At 44.4% G+C, this 15173-nt stretch overlaps 1 protein-coding gene across 6 annotated transcripts in view; it reads left to right on the top strand.

The window, feature by feature from the left end:
* The first annotated feature begins 4105 nt into the window (after positions 1 to 4105).
* The window catches only part of RBM20 (RNA binding motif protein 20), a 225321-nt gene continuing 214253 nt past the window's right edge, over positions 4106 to 15173 (top strand). For all 6 annotated transcript variants that reach the window (XM_033943604.1, XM_033943609.1, XM_033943605.1 and 3 more), the window contains exon 1: positions 4106 to 4299. In XM_033943604.1, coding sequence (XP_033799495.1) covers positions 4196 to 4299 — 104 coding nt within the window. In that variant the 5' untranslated portion in view covers positions 4106 to 4195. The remainder of the gene's footprint in view (positions 4300 to 15173) is intronic.

Raw genomic sequence — 15173 nt, forward strand, 5'->3', positions numbered from 1 at the left:
CCACCTCCATCTTTCATCCCCTCCCTCCCTCCCCCAGTCTCTGGGGATTCCTTGCAAGGGCAGTGCTGCTGTGTTCAGTTGTCTTTTAAGGCTCGGAAGAACTCTAGCTAGCTGTAATAACTGTAATGACACCTACTGTGGAGACTGTCAGCACAGAGCACACTCCAAGTCACAAGTACATGAGTACATAAACATATAAGCAGCATCGTACTGGGACAGGCAGACTTGAAGGGCCAACCAGCTCAGTATCCTGTTTCCAGCAGTAGCCAATATAGGTCACAAGTACCTGGCAGGATCCCAGTACCTCTCCCTACAAATGAGAAATGGTAGCACAGAATGGAGCAGTTCCTGGTCACTGCCCAGCACCCACCCCTCTGTTACATGACATTAAAATACATTTCTAGATCGCAATACCTTCCAGATCGAGGCGGTTTACATCATCAAGAGACTGTACATCACTGTGAAATATAAGAGAAATATCGTCTTCCTTACTTTTCTAAGAGTTTTACAAAAAGAAATTGTCTTTAATAGTTTTTGGAAATGCATATATGAAATCGAAGAAGCAAACAAAATACGCAGCTCCGAATCCCAACTAGCAACCTGATATGCAATTGTTTGTAAAGACATCCTCGTACTGGAAGGAACACAAACAATGAAATTATCCTTAGTGGACGAACCGCCATAAAAAATACCAATTGTTCTAGTAAATAACCAGATGCCTGACCATATACGGCTTTATAACAGAGCTGACAAAAGACCACAGATGCTACTTCCTTTACAGCAGTGGTCTCCAAGTCAAACCCTTTGCAGGGCCACATTTTGGATTTGTAAGTACTTGGAGGGCCGCAGAAAAAATAGTTAATGTCTTATGAAAAAAATGACAATTTTGCATGAGGTAAAACTTTTATCCTATATAATAAAACCCTAGAGCGCGCATGCGCTCTTGAAAAATCGTGATCCCTGGTGCCGTGTTTTCTGATCCGTGGCCGCGTTCCATTTTAGAACGCGGCCAGGGATCACTCTGACCACTCCCCTCCTTCTCACCAATCCGAAGCAAGCTCCTCACCAACCAGAAGCAAGCACCTCACCTCCCGCCCTCGCTCACTGCTGCTGCTGCCGCTGATCCTTCTCTTCGGGGCAGCCTGCGATCGTGGCCGGCTTTGGCGGGCCTCGCGGGCCGCTTTCCGGCCTCGGTGGCACGTTCCCTCTGATGCACGGGATCGCATTGGGAGGGAGTGTGCTTCCGGGTTGGGGAGCAGCCTGTGAGGTTCGCTGGGGCCGGCCACCACGATCGCGACCTGGAGCAGGCCAGAAGACGCCGGGATGCAGGGAGGGTAAGCAGGGGAATCAATACAGGGGGCCAAAGGGAGAGGGAAAGGGGGCTGCTTTGAGGGGAGGGGTGTGCTGAGGGGAGACAGAAAGGGCCATGGAGAGACAGGGAGAGGGAAAGGGGGCTGCTTTGGGGGAGGGGTGTGCTGGGGGGAGACAGAAGGGGCCATGGAGAGATAGGGAGAGGGAAAGGGGGCTGCTTTGGGGGGGGAGGTGTGCTGGGGACAGACAGTTTTGAACTGGGGGAAGACAGAAGGGGCCATGGAGAGACAGGGAGAGGGAAAGGGGGCTGCTTTTGGGGGTAGGGGTGTGCTTAGGGCAAACAGCTTTGCTCTGGGGGGAAAGACAGAAGAGGGCCATGGAGAGACAGTTAGGGAGAGGGAAAGGGGGCTGCTTGGGGGGAGGGGTGTGCTGGAGGCAGACAGCTTTGCTCGGGGGGGGGGGGAGAGAGACAGAAGGACAGACAGCGGCCAAGGAGAGAGAGATAAAGAAACACAGACAGACAGACACACATATATTCTAGCACCCGTTAATGTAACGGGCTTAACGACTAGTACTTTATAAATCTGTCCTTTAACTGTTGTGTATCCAGCAGATACGCAAAGGCAGGAGTCCCGGCATACGCGGCAGCAGCAGGACGTTGCAAGTCAGCTGACGCCGGCGCCTCTTTTCCTGCCCAGAGTGCGAGATCGCGTACAAGACCGCAGCCGCAAAATAGCACCTGGGAGGGGGGGGGAGCCGCGAGTTTGAGATCGCTGCTTTACAGGGAGTCCTTGTTGAGATTCAGCCCAAGAGAGAGTGAAGGTATTGCCCCCCTGCCCCCCAACTCCAGCTAAGCTTTATCCAGAGTGGTCAAACGTCCAATTTTTGGAGAGCAGATATCGAGGGCTCCTTTTACTAAGGTGCGTTAGGGCATTAACGCGCTGAATTGTCGTGCGCACTAGACCTTAACGCCAGCATTGACCTGACGTTAGTTCTAGTCACGTAGCACGCGGTAATATCCTGCGTGCGCTAAAAACGCTAGCGCCAGGGCAGGATTAACCAATAGGCCAAGTAGGCACGTGCCTAGGACCCGAAATGGTCAGGGGGGCCTGACGAAGGAGCGCATCAACATTGTTTTTTCTAAACGGCGATGGGCCCCTCCAGCATCGATCGGCAACGCGGCCCCCCTCCCCCCCCCCCATTGACAGAAAGTAAGACAAGCAAGCAACGTGGGTAAGAAAGGCAACGGGAACTGTAATTTTGCAAGCGGTGCTGCTTGCCCAAAGCTTCCCTCTGATGTGCTTCCTGTTTCCGCCTGGGCGCATGGTGGGGTGGGGCAGGGGGCCCAGTGGACTTGGGTGCCTAGGGACCCTCAACGAATTAAACCTGCCTTGGCTAGCACACCTTAGTAAAAGGAGCCCCGAGTGTAAAAGGGGCTAATAATTATGTCCCAGTAATGTATGCTTATTTCCTCTTGCTTACTGTTACAATGATGACACCAGCGCTCTTCCCTTGACGCCCAGAGCCTCAGAGGCCAGGTAGCTGTGGTGATTTGGGGTCTGGTCCTTTTCCCTCTTTTCTTTCCCTATGGCAGCTGGTTTGGAAAAGTGGAATGCTCGCCCGTCTTTTAGAACATAAGAACATAAGCAATGCCTCTGCCGGGTCAGACCCGAGGTCCATCGCGCCCAGCAGTCCGCTCACGCGGCGGCCCAACAGGTCCAGGACCTGTGCAGTAATCCTCTATCTATACCCCTCTATCCCCTTTTCCAACAGGAAATTGTCCAATCCTTTCTTAAACCCCAGTACCGTACTCTGCCCTATTACGTCCTCTGGAAGCGCATTCCAGGTGTCCACCACCCGCTGAGTAAAGAAAAACTTCCTAGCATTTGTTTTGAATCTATCCCCTTCCAATTTTTCCGAATGCCCTCTTGTTCTTTTATGTTTTGAAAATTTGAAGAATCTATCTCTCTCCACTCTCTCTATGCCCTTCATGATCCCGTAGGTTTCCATCATGTCTCCTCTGGTTCAAACAATTTTATTGATGCAAACAATAATGCTATCAAAAGAGTGCAATACAAAAGATTCATAATCCAAATATTGTGGCATCATATTGAACAGAATATCAAATCCATACCGGAGATAAAAACAGCAATAAACTCCCCCCCCCCTCAATTAACTCAAGGCAGACAACACTTCCGGCGAGATAGGCGCATTCAAACGCTCCCTATCCTGGGCTGTGATGCGGGGCAAGGTTATCCCATCCAGATAGGGGGCGGCGGATGTACCCTCCGCAGGTGGGGGAGGGGGGCATAGAGGTTCTTAAAATATCGAAAAAACAGGCCACCGATCTCCGAATCTGTGGTAACTCGGTCCCCCGCTCATTCCTTAGGGCCTGGACCCTACAAGGGCCCGTCCTGGTTGAAACCAGCTGAGCCAATAGCCGCCCCTCCCCCCCTTATTCCCATCGCCCGTCTTTTTAAGAAAATGTGGGTGCCAGTGTGAGGACATAGGTACCAACTTTTTTTAAAAAAATGAGTGGGATGCTAAACACCACACAAGTGCCCTCCTCCCCCCCCCCCCCCCCCCCCCCCCCCGGTTCCTGGACCCAGCACCTATGTCTGGGGTGTCTGGGGTGCAGTTAAGGAAAGTGTTGAAGTGCAGAGCGGAGCTGGGCCCGGGCAGCCCCCACCTCACCCTTCTCTCTCTCCCTCTGCCAGTGTCACGTTACAGCCACTTGTGCTTGGCAGCCCCTCACCCACCCACCCCCTCCCATTTCAGCCGGGAGGGCGTCGCCGGTGTGCTGGGAGCAGCGACCCTGCCGGGGCCATCAGAAGACAGCCTGGGAAGGAGGAGGACTCGCCTTTATCAGTCCAGGGTCGGTGCCATGAACCAGGCCCGGGAAGCCAGTGACTCGGAGCAGCCGGAGCGGGAGGCCAGACAGGCGAGCGGGGCCGGGGGGCTGCCGCCTGCGCCCCAACTGTTGCAAAAGTAAGCTCAGGGGAGGGGGGGGGGGGGTTCCGTTCACTTGCATGCGGTGGTTCCGGAGTCCCGGCTCCTGTTTTGCCAGGTCGCCACCTCCCTGGCCGGGCTCGCCACAGGGTCTCTGGGCTTTCGTTCCCCTTCGAAATCGGCTCTGAGAAGTGGCATCTGGGGCTTCTCGGTCTTAGGATGCGGCCCCCCCTTTGCAGCCGAACTTTCTGGAAGAGGGGACGGCCCGCCGACCCCGACAAGAACTGCAACGGCCTCCCCTACCCCTCGTTGGCCACAATTCAGGACGTCTGGTAGCCCCGATCGCCAACTGGAAATCGGCACTTTGGAAGCGCAATGAAAGTTGCGACCCGGTGGAGTTTCCTCGGAAAGTGGGCTCGGTCCCGATTCAGACCATCTACGGACAGGTTCGGGACATCCCTCCTTTAGAACTGGGGTTGCCGGTCAGAAGAGCTATGTTCTACTTAGGTCCAGGGACTGAATAGGCCTCACTCGGGTCCGATCCCTTCCCCAAAGCGACCGTCGGGCAGAAAAAGCAAAGTTAGCTGTGTCTTCAAGAAAAAGCCCCCAACCCTATAGGTTATACAGAGGGGGGTGCAGAAAAGTTCTCAGCCCATCCCACCAACTTCCTAAATTCTGTGCCGTATTTTGCCACTGGAGCTGAAAAGAGCTTATTTCGTTAAGTGCCAATTTGCAGAAACGAAATTCTGTGGGGGGTTTTGACATTGTTTCAGATCATTGATTGAACCTATCCAGGTCATTCAATACTTGGGCTGAAAACTTTTCAGAACCCCTGTAAATACATGAATTTAGTTTAAATATTTTGCTTAATCATGCCACCACAAAGCAGATTACAAGACAAACAGGAATTGATTGATTATTTGCAATGGATAATTAAAATAACAGATAAGATACGCTATAAAAGCCATCTTATATTACATATGTAACGAATATGTACAATCATATATTTCAGTAAGGTAGAAACCTGGAAATTTCTGGATCTCTGAGGATAGAAATTAGTCCTGAAAGAAACACTTCAGTTTTTAAGAATAAAGGTAATTTTTTGTCCAAATTTCTTTTTATTTATAAATACAAATTAGAACAATATGATAAGCCATGAAGAGGCAGAATACATCATATTCCACCTCCATGGAAATTGTTAAAATGATAACAATATAATCATCCTGTTTCTTATCATCTTTCAAACTTGTGATACCGAAATCTTTTGTTTTCTGATCTTTTTGATTCCCTCTTTATTGCATTCAAACTAATTGTAAATCACTGGAATAATTTCTCTCTGAATGTAACAACAGAGTTGTTTAGTCTGCTTAGGAAACAGGATCATAGTTAATAAATCAAAAATCCTCTTCATTCATTTCTTTAAAAACATGTGTCGAAGTTGTACCCAAGAGGTGCTGAAAAGTTCTCAGCCAACTCACCAGCCTCCTAAATTCTGAGCCTTATTTTGCCACTGTGGCTGGAAGGAGCGTTATCTTCCTTCCTCCATGTCATTTTGGTTGGGCTGAGAACGTTTCGGCATCAAGTTTCCACGTTTATTACAATTGTGATAAAACGCCAATCGTGAATTCTAAGCATTGTAGAATAAAAATAGGGGAAACGATTAAAAGACAAATTAAAATAACACTTTCAGAACGTACATAAACCCAATACCTACAGACATAACGTAGGATAAAACCAAAGGGAAGTAGGGAGAACTTCAATATTTGAAGAAAAGGAGGACAAAGACGGTAAAAACAATCGGGGGAGGGAAGGAATAGAAAAAAAAAAAAAAAGATCGATCAGAAGACTAGATAAGCTTTCGAGATCAGAGGATTCCTTTGAATTTGTCTAGATTACTTCCAGCCCTTCAGTGGGTTGTAGAGAGTTCCAGATTGTGGGCGCAGTAACGGCGAATGAGATGTCCTGGCGAGTATTGATAATCTTTAAAGGGGGAACATGGAGCAGATCTTAGGCTCTCCTTTACTAAGGTGCGCTAACCAATTTGGCGTGCATTAATCAATTTACCGTCCTCTAAATGCGCACCTTAGTAAAAGGGGGTTAGCGTTCTAGGCAGGTCATGCGAGATGAGATGCTTGTGGATGAAAGCGGGTTCTTTGGTATTTGGGGCTTTGAAAGCAAGAACGGCAATTTTATAAGTGATTCTATGCGGAATTGGTAGCCAATGAGATTCTTACGCAGGCGACTTACACGATCAAATTTCCATTTTGTACGTGTTATTGTTATTATTTTTTATAGGCATTTGTTATACTGCCAATGGGCAAAACATCTTAGTATTTTGCAAAAGAAAATTGTCAGGTTTATGTTGAGTTGAATTAATATTAATAATAATAACAACAGTTTATATACCGCAGGACCGTGAAGTTCTATACGGTTTACAAAGATTAAAAGATGGTAGAAATAGATTGAACTTAACAGAGGTGAAAGCTAGTGATTAACAGCTCAAGGGATCAGTTATTGAGGAGAAAGAGTTGTACGGGTCAGCTGCCTAGATACTTCAGGAACAGATATGTTTTTCGGCGTTTCCTGAATTCCCCATACGTACTAGGCGTAAGCAATTGTTCTAGATCTTTACCCCATAATGCTGCCTGATGTGAGAAAAGGTGTTGATGGTGTCTTTTGAGTTTACAACCTCTAACTCAAGGATCTCAAAGTCCCTCCTTAAGGGCCTCAATCCAGTCAGGTTTTCAGGATTTCCCCAATGAATATGCACTGAAAGCAGTGCATGCACAGAGATCTCATGCATAGTCATTGGGGAAATCCTGAAAACCCGAATGGATTGCGGCCCTCAAGGAGGGACTTTGAGACCCTTGCAGAGTCTAACTGGAGGGGAAACGAAGATCGAATGTGAACTTCTCTTATGTCTGTTGGCTGAGAATTGTACTTGCTTAGGCGAAATCTCTTCATAAAGGGAGTTAACGAATACCAATCAATCAATCAATCAATTATATGTAGCTGTAGAAGTTCCTATCTACTATTTATTTATCAATGGTCACAACGCTAGCTACTTTGCATTAATGTAATATAACATAATTCACTCTTGCTGGTGGTTTGTAGATCACTTGGTACCAGGCAGGGAAAAAGATTTCACTCTCTTGACTCTAGCTGGAGGCAAAAATCAAGGTTTTGATTTATTGATCCCTAATAATTGACCCCACCTAAGTATTTCATGGTCCGCATACAGTTTCTAAGCTGAGATTTGGGGACCCTATAGATTTTGTTTCTATGTGAAGTACTATAACTGAATGCACGTTTTGAGCTGGTCCACAGGAGAGGTTTTAGTCATTTAAAAAGAGCTGTGAAACTGTTGTAACTTGCCAGGCCACGTTTTATTTGAAAGCAGGTGTAATATTGAGTGACCAATTAGTGGGTACAATGTACAATGTCTGAAACCTCCCCACCCCCTTATTTTGAATGGTTTAAGGCAGTGGTCTCAAAGTCAAACCCTCTGCAGGGTCACATTTTGGACTTGGAGGTACTTGGAGGGCCTCAGAAAAAAAATAGTTGGTTTTGTTTTTTTAAAAAAATATCTTTAATCGTTTTAAAGCCAAAAATAAGTGCAACATATTATACAGACATTTTACACTTTAACAGCACTTAAATTCCATCAGATTATATTTTATAATAAATAGATATATCATCCTCCCCCCCTTTCTACATATCCAACAATTGCACTCAAATTAAAAGTATTCCCCCACCCTGGACGTGTATGATGAAAGGGCAAAATCAACAATCACAATAGTGAATGTTTTATTAAAGAAATGACAATTTTCCATGAGGTAAAACTCTTTCTAGTTTATAAATCTTTCCTTTCGGCTAAGTCTAAATAATAATATTGTCATTTATAGCTAAGGAGACATATGATCAAGAAACTGTTTTATTTTACTGTTGTGATTATGATAAACATCCCGAGGGCCTCAAAATAGGACCTGGTAGGCCGCATGTGTCCCCCCAGGCCGCGAGTTTGAGACCTCTGGTTTAAGGACTGTGGGGGCCCTTCTCTGTTCTAATATTACAGCAACAGGTATAGGAAGGGGTGCTGAAAAGTTCTCAGCCTAACCAAAAAGAGGCCGATCTGGATATGGTTCAAATAATAACAACATTGTACCAAAAACAGATCTAAACACTTTCTTATAAAACCCCAAAGCATTAAAGGTCAATAACCCTCCAAACTTCCCTTTAAACACTTTACTTATACTCAAGAATGAAGATATCATAGAATATCTATATATCATTTCAGGTCCGCATCCTGTATTGCATTCCGTATTGACCCTTAATGTTTCGGGGTTTATAAGAAAGCGTTTAGAGCTGTTTTTGGTATCACCTTGTTTAATCATCCCGTTGCCCATTCGTTCTATACAAGCCTTTGACTTGGTTCGGATGTTCTTTGAGGCTGATTCTTTGCAACATCTCAAATAATCACGGACGTCCCAAATAAAACTCAGAATTTAGGAAGCTGCTGGGCTGGGCTGAGAACTTTTCAGCACCCCCTTGCAAAGTGTTGAACACATCCATGTATGGTGCAGACATTCGATCATGTTATTATGATGCTGCGTTTGCATAATTTAATCTCTGCAGCCATGTTGACTTCAGAATTTCTGCCCTGGTTTTGCACCAAGATTTTTGCTTGTTTTTTTTCTCTTTCAAATACATAATACACTTTCATTTTCCTCGGGGAATAAAAAAAAGCAGTACAGTTTTAACAGACATCAGTTTAATTCGTCAATTGAGAACTAGCCTGAAAGAACCCTTTGATGTTACATGAAAACTCTACAAACCATAGATACGCGTTTAATTTAATTTAGAGATGTGATTATCAAATTTGGCTATGTTTTGTTTTACAACGGTGCTATTTCAGCACAGGCCCCATTTGATAGGTTGATGCCTTAATATGTTCTGTGTTTTTACAAAAAATCTCATGTTTTAACTGATCTATTCCAATTTTATTTGCTTATTTTACCTCTTATGTTATTTCTATTCACACAGTATATATTAACTTTCCTTGTTGTAAACTGCTTCGAACTTTTTGGTATAGCAGTAAATAAAAAAAATCAATTATTATTATTTTATACAATGAAACCACTAGTTACTATCATTTATTAAACTTAATATTCCACCCTTTTTGCAGCACAAGTGTACAATATACCAAATATATATATATATATATAACCTAAAAGTGGAACTCCATCAAGAAAAGGAAATAATCAATCATATAAAGATATAATCATTCAAATCCTGGGCCTACTCGAACTCTCATCGCTCCAGAGATCAAAACTACCAGAGAGCTTTTGCAAACAGATCCGTTTTCAGAGCGTTGTGAAAAGATGGATACGAGTGATCCAGCTGAAGGTGTTGGGGTAGAGAATTCCAGAGAATGTGAGGAACGGAAAAAAAAAAAAAAAAAAAAAAGCCGAATTCCTTGCGGATTCCCTCTGCTTTAGTGTCAGCAGTCAAATATTATGGATGAATGGTAGTCCAAACTGATGACTTCCCCCCTCCATTAATCTGGCATATTTATATTCCGGAGTATTGAGTTCAAGATGTCCAAAGTGGGCCGAGGCGATGTTTCTAGAAGTGATTTATGCTGGTGAGCACTGGTCGAGATTATTACCCGTAAGCTGCCACTGTCTGTTGTATGCATCCGTCTGTTGGCATGCTTGCTTTTTGCATTTTATCTATATCAGTATATTGATAAATTGCCTTTCAAGGTGCATGTCTTGCTTTGATGCATTTATGTGTACATTTTAAAAACATAATCTGTGAACAGATTCTGCACTTTTGCTTGCAAAAAGGGTTGCAATTTTTATGACTGCATTTTTATTATATCTACATTTCACTGTTACGTTCAAGGACTATGGAAGACGTGAATATTAGAACAGTCTATATAACAGCATTATAAAAATGAGTCAAATGTTAATCAAGCACACTCTAGAGCAGGGGTCTCAAAGTCCCTCCTTGAAGGCCGCAATCCAGTCGGGTTTTCAGGATTTCCCCAATGAATATGCATGAGATCTATGTGCAGGCACTGCTTTCAATGCATATTCATTGGGGAAATCCTGAAAACCCGACTGGATTGCGGCCCTCAAGGAGGGACTTTGAGATCCCTGCTCTAGAGGCAAAAGATCAGAAGAGAAATTCTCTCTCCCCCTTGAAAATCCCACCCTATTAGGGTTGTGATTTTTCAAGTGACCTTCTAGCTTTCCTCTGTGCACATTTTTATCGGCGCTGTCTTATATACTTAAATCACTCATTTTTCAAAGAGTAAGGGTAACATGTGGTCAATTGCTCAGACGTGACTCTGGTCAGTCTCAATAGGACTGTGAGAATACCTCTCACCGAAATATCCTACAGAAGCACATGCAATCTTAGGGGTCCTTTTACTAAGGCGTGCTAGCCAATTTAGCGGGCGCTAAATGCTAACGTAGCCGTAGAATATAATTTTCGCATTAGCATTTAGCGTGTGCTAAATTGGCTAGCACGCCTTAGTAAAAGGACCCCTAAGATTGCATGTGCTTCTGTAGGATATTTCGGTGGCCGTTTGTATTTTTATTTTTATTTTTTTTTTATTATTACGTTTATTTGTGATCTACATTATTTTATGTTTGGCTGTATACCACCAAGGCTGGGGGATTTCCCCCAGATTGGTGGAATAGAAATGTCAGTAAATAAATGCATGAATAAAATAATCCTCTTGACAAGAGAATTGAAGACCCAAATTACATTTCAGTTGGCTCGGGTTTGGAGATGGTGGAGGATATAAATGTTTTTAAATAAATAAATACATTTATTCAATTAAATATGCTCTCTAGGGTTTCTTCAAAAGTTCTAGAAATTTATTGCAACTGACGTTCGGTTAAAAGAGCGAAAGGATTGTGTTTTGTCCCTGGGGGGTGGGAGGGGGGATATTGGCTGTGCTTTGGTGGGTATGTTAGATTGTTCTTATTAGTTTGTAGGACTTGCACATGTTTAAGCTGTTGATTTTAATTCTGTGTGCTAGTTTGGAGTGTGGTATTCAGCTCTCTGTATTTTTGTTCTTGCATTTCATGTGCAATTGTTCTGTACTGTTTGGAGTGTTTTTTCAATAAAAGCTTTTCAATTAAAAAAAAAAAAGAGCGAAAGCTAATTGGTTTCAGTCTGTAAGCAGTAACTTAACTCCCCCCCTTTTTTTTTTTAACAAAGCTGTGTGGCAAAAGCCCTGAAGCCCTTTAAATCTCTATGGGCTTCGGGAGGGCAGTTACCGCAGTGGCAGCTGCTAGCATGACTTTGTTAAAAAGGGGGAGTGGAGGGTTAGTTATTCTTTTTCCATGGAAAAATATTACAATGAAGGCAACAGAACAGAGCTTGGACTTGTCCATGTGCAATTTAAAACACCTCCCTGAAGCCTGAGGACAGTGTTAGTAAAAGTGAGTTGTATTTTAGGTTATGTGCAATCCTACGTGTATATCCTGCTGAATCCTTGCAAATCAGAGCTGTAGATGGGTTACAAGCAGAATATCGCTACATAGAATTATACATAGGAATCATACATGTACATAAAATTATACATGTAGTATCTGAAGCGTGGGATGAACACAGAGGATCTAGAATCAGAAAATAATATTAAATATTGAACTAAGGCCAGTACTGGGCAGACTTGCACGGTCTGTGTCTGTGTATGGCCGTTTGGTGGGGGATGGGCTGGGAGGGCTTCAATGGCTGGGACAGTGTAGATGGGCTGGAGTCAGTTTTGACGGAGATTTCGGCAGTTGGAAGCCAAGCACAGTACCGGGTAGAGCTTTGGATTCTTGCCCAGAAATAGCTAAAAAAAAAAAAATTTAAATTGAATCAGGTTGGGCAGACTGGATGGACCATTTGGGTCTTTATCTGCCGTCATCTACTATGTTACTATGATAAGGTATCTAAAACAGTTCGTAACCACTAACGTCGTAATAAATGTTTGTTCTACAGAATGACAAAGTCTGAGTCTCCTTAACCCCCCTCCCCCCTACTAGCAGAGATTTCTTGAAAAGCCATGAATTTCGATAGGAAGTGAATTCCACACTCTTGTACTTTGGTAGTTAAAAGATTTGCTGAGGCGTCTTGTATTTTATACGTTTCAGAGTTGGGAATGACAGGATCAAGCGGTCGGAGCTACAATGATTAGCAGATCTACCTAATAGTCCAGTAAATCTGGGGAAGCTATTAGGGGTGTCGTCATATGGTATTTTGCATACTTTGAATTCTAGTCTCTTTTCTATGGGTAACCAGTGTAGGTCTAGGAGCAGCGGTTGGGTCATGGTCAAATCTTGATTTGTAATACAGTGGTGCCTCGCATAACGAACGCCTCGCACAGCGAACGCTGCGCACAACGAACTTCATGTCTTGCTTCCTACAACGAACTTCGTTTCACACAATGAAGTCGCCCGAGCTGCATCCTTCCGCGCAGGCACTGCGCTTAACTGCCCTCTCTCCGCCTGGCTCCCTATGCAGTGGCGGACCGTCGGCTCGCAGGGGCCCGGCGCCTACTGCTGATGCGTTGGGGGGGGGGGCGGAGCTACTCTCACCGCTTCCCCGATGCTAGAAAAAAAAAAAAAATGAACAGTTAAGTCCCAGTTTTTGCCGCTGAGACTCTGCCCTCTCTCACTGTAAAATTAGACTCTACTTAGTCTGTCTTTAAATTTAAAAAATGTGTGTTGTTTTAAAAAACAATTATGTTTTTAGATGTATCTAAATAAAAATAATAACAAAAAATTTATCTTTTTTATGTCATCTTAGCATATTTTATGCTACAGAACGAATTATTTTTTTTAACATGTATTGTTATGGGAAAACGCGTTTCACATAACGAACTTTTCGCATAACAAACTTGCTCCTGGAACCAATTAAGTTCGTTGTGTGAGGCACCACTGTATATGAGTTTTGCTGCTGTGTTTTGTGTCAACTGGAGGTGGCTTTTTTTTTTTTTTTCATTAGTATACACAGCTGTAAAATTTTGCTCGGTGCCTGTCCAATCGTTTCAAGGGATTTGAATACCGATTATTTTAAAATAAGATTTTGAGCGCTGTGCGGTTCTGGTATGAGCTAGAATTTTTCTTAATGTGGCACAGAGTTAAATGGTGTGGGGGCCGCGTTAGTCCACTTTCTAAGGTAGTATATAGAAAGAAAAAACAAAGGAAATAAGGTGAAACCTTTTTTTATTGGACTAACTCAATGCATTTCATGATGAGCTTTCGAAGGTAACCTCTTCTTCTTCAGATCAGAAAAAAGCAAATGTTGATGTTATTTTTTTCTGTATTCACAACCCTGTTTTTATATAATTGTACATCGCTTAGTAAATTAAATAAGTGATCCATCAAATACTAATAAAACTCGAAACTTGACAAATATCAGGATATATCAGGGAAACATGAAAGCATTTCAGGGATAGTTTCACAGGAAGAGGGAGGGAGGTGGGTGAAGAAGAGGGAGGGGTGGGTGGGTGGGTGGGCGGGCAGGAGACTGAAAGGTGGCAGAGCAATTTTAAATGTATTGATAGTAGGAAAGAAAGCCCAGATCTCTGTTAAGCCCTGCCGGGTAGGTGTCAAAATACCTTATCTCTTTCTTGGATTGTCTTAAAGTTCCCTTCTAGCATTCTCACCATAAAATCATTGGTGCAGTGGTCAGTTTTTCCAACGTGTTGTCCGACAGAGGTGACTTCCTGGTTGGTATTGCAATTCTTAATATGATATCTATGTAGGTTGATTCTGGTCTTTAGCATTTGGCTTGTTTCACCAATATAACATGTGATAAGAGGAGGGAATTTGCTTGCTTGTGTGGGAACTGAATAAAGCAGATCTAGGTCACAAAAATACATATGACTTTATATTAATTTTTGGGGTGGTTTTTTTTTTTTTTTTTTTTTTACAGTATTTGCTAAATAAAAATTTCTCACTCTGAAGGTAATTCTATAAGGAACCAGCTAGTTTTAGGTAGCGAGACTGTGCAGAAACAGCAGCAGTGGTAAACCAAGGGTGGGGCACTCCGCCCCAGGTGCAGGGAGCTCGGGGGTGCTGGAGCAGTCGTGGGTCTATTGTCCACCTGCGCATGGCTATTGGCTCCGCTGGCCCTCCCCCCGTTCCGTGGTGGGGGGACCAGCAGAGCCGACAGTCGTGCACGGGCAGCCCGAAATGCTGTGACCGATCCATGCACCTTCTCACTGCCTGGAAGGGGTGCTTCATCCTGGGTTCAAGCCCCCGACAGTTATGCCCCTGAATGGCAGTATTCTGGTCTTGGCACAGAAGGGAGAGCTGCCTCAGGTGATGCCTGTCAAGGAGGATGGCTGAAGAACAAGAGCCTTCCTCCCTGAGAGACGCTGCAGCAGCGAACAGGCATGGACCTTGCTTTTCCCTAGAATTTGGAGGTCAGTGCGGGATCTTTTAGACCAGTGTTTTTCAACCTTTTTACACCTATGGACCGGCAGAAATAAAAGAATTATTCTGTGGACCGGCATCGGTCCGTGGACCGGCGGTTGAAGAACACTGGGCTAAGTCGTGGGCCAGGCCCCGCCCATCTCTACCCAATCTCCACCCCAGACCCCGCCCCCATAATAGTACTAATTGCACCTTGCACGTCCCGTGCCTCATCTGGAAGCCTTCCCTCTGACGTTGAAACGTCAGAGAGAGAAGGCTTCCGGTTCAAGCGCCGGATGCCCGCAGGAGCCACTGCCCGTGGCTTTGTGCACTGAATCAGTTAGGAAGAGGGAGCTGGCTCGAAGATAACGCCGCATCGATCACACTGTGGATCGGTGGTTGGAGAACACTGTTTTGGGCCTGATTCACGTGCTGGCCCTGTGAACCGGCAGGAAATTTCTGTGGACCGCTTCCTTTTAAAATCCCCTC

The sequence above is a fragment of the Geotrypetes seraphini genome, chromosome 4 (genome assembly GCF_902459505.1).
Source record: "Geotrypetes seraphini chromosome 4, aGeoSer1.1, whole genome shotgun sequence".
Lineage (NCBI taxonomy): Eukaryota > Metazoa > Chordata > Amphibia > Gymnophiona > Dermophiidae > Geotrypetes > Geotrypetes seraphini.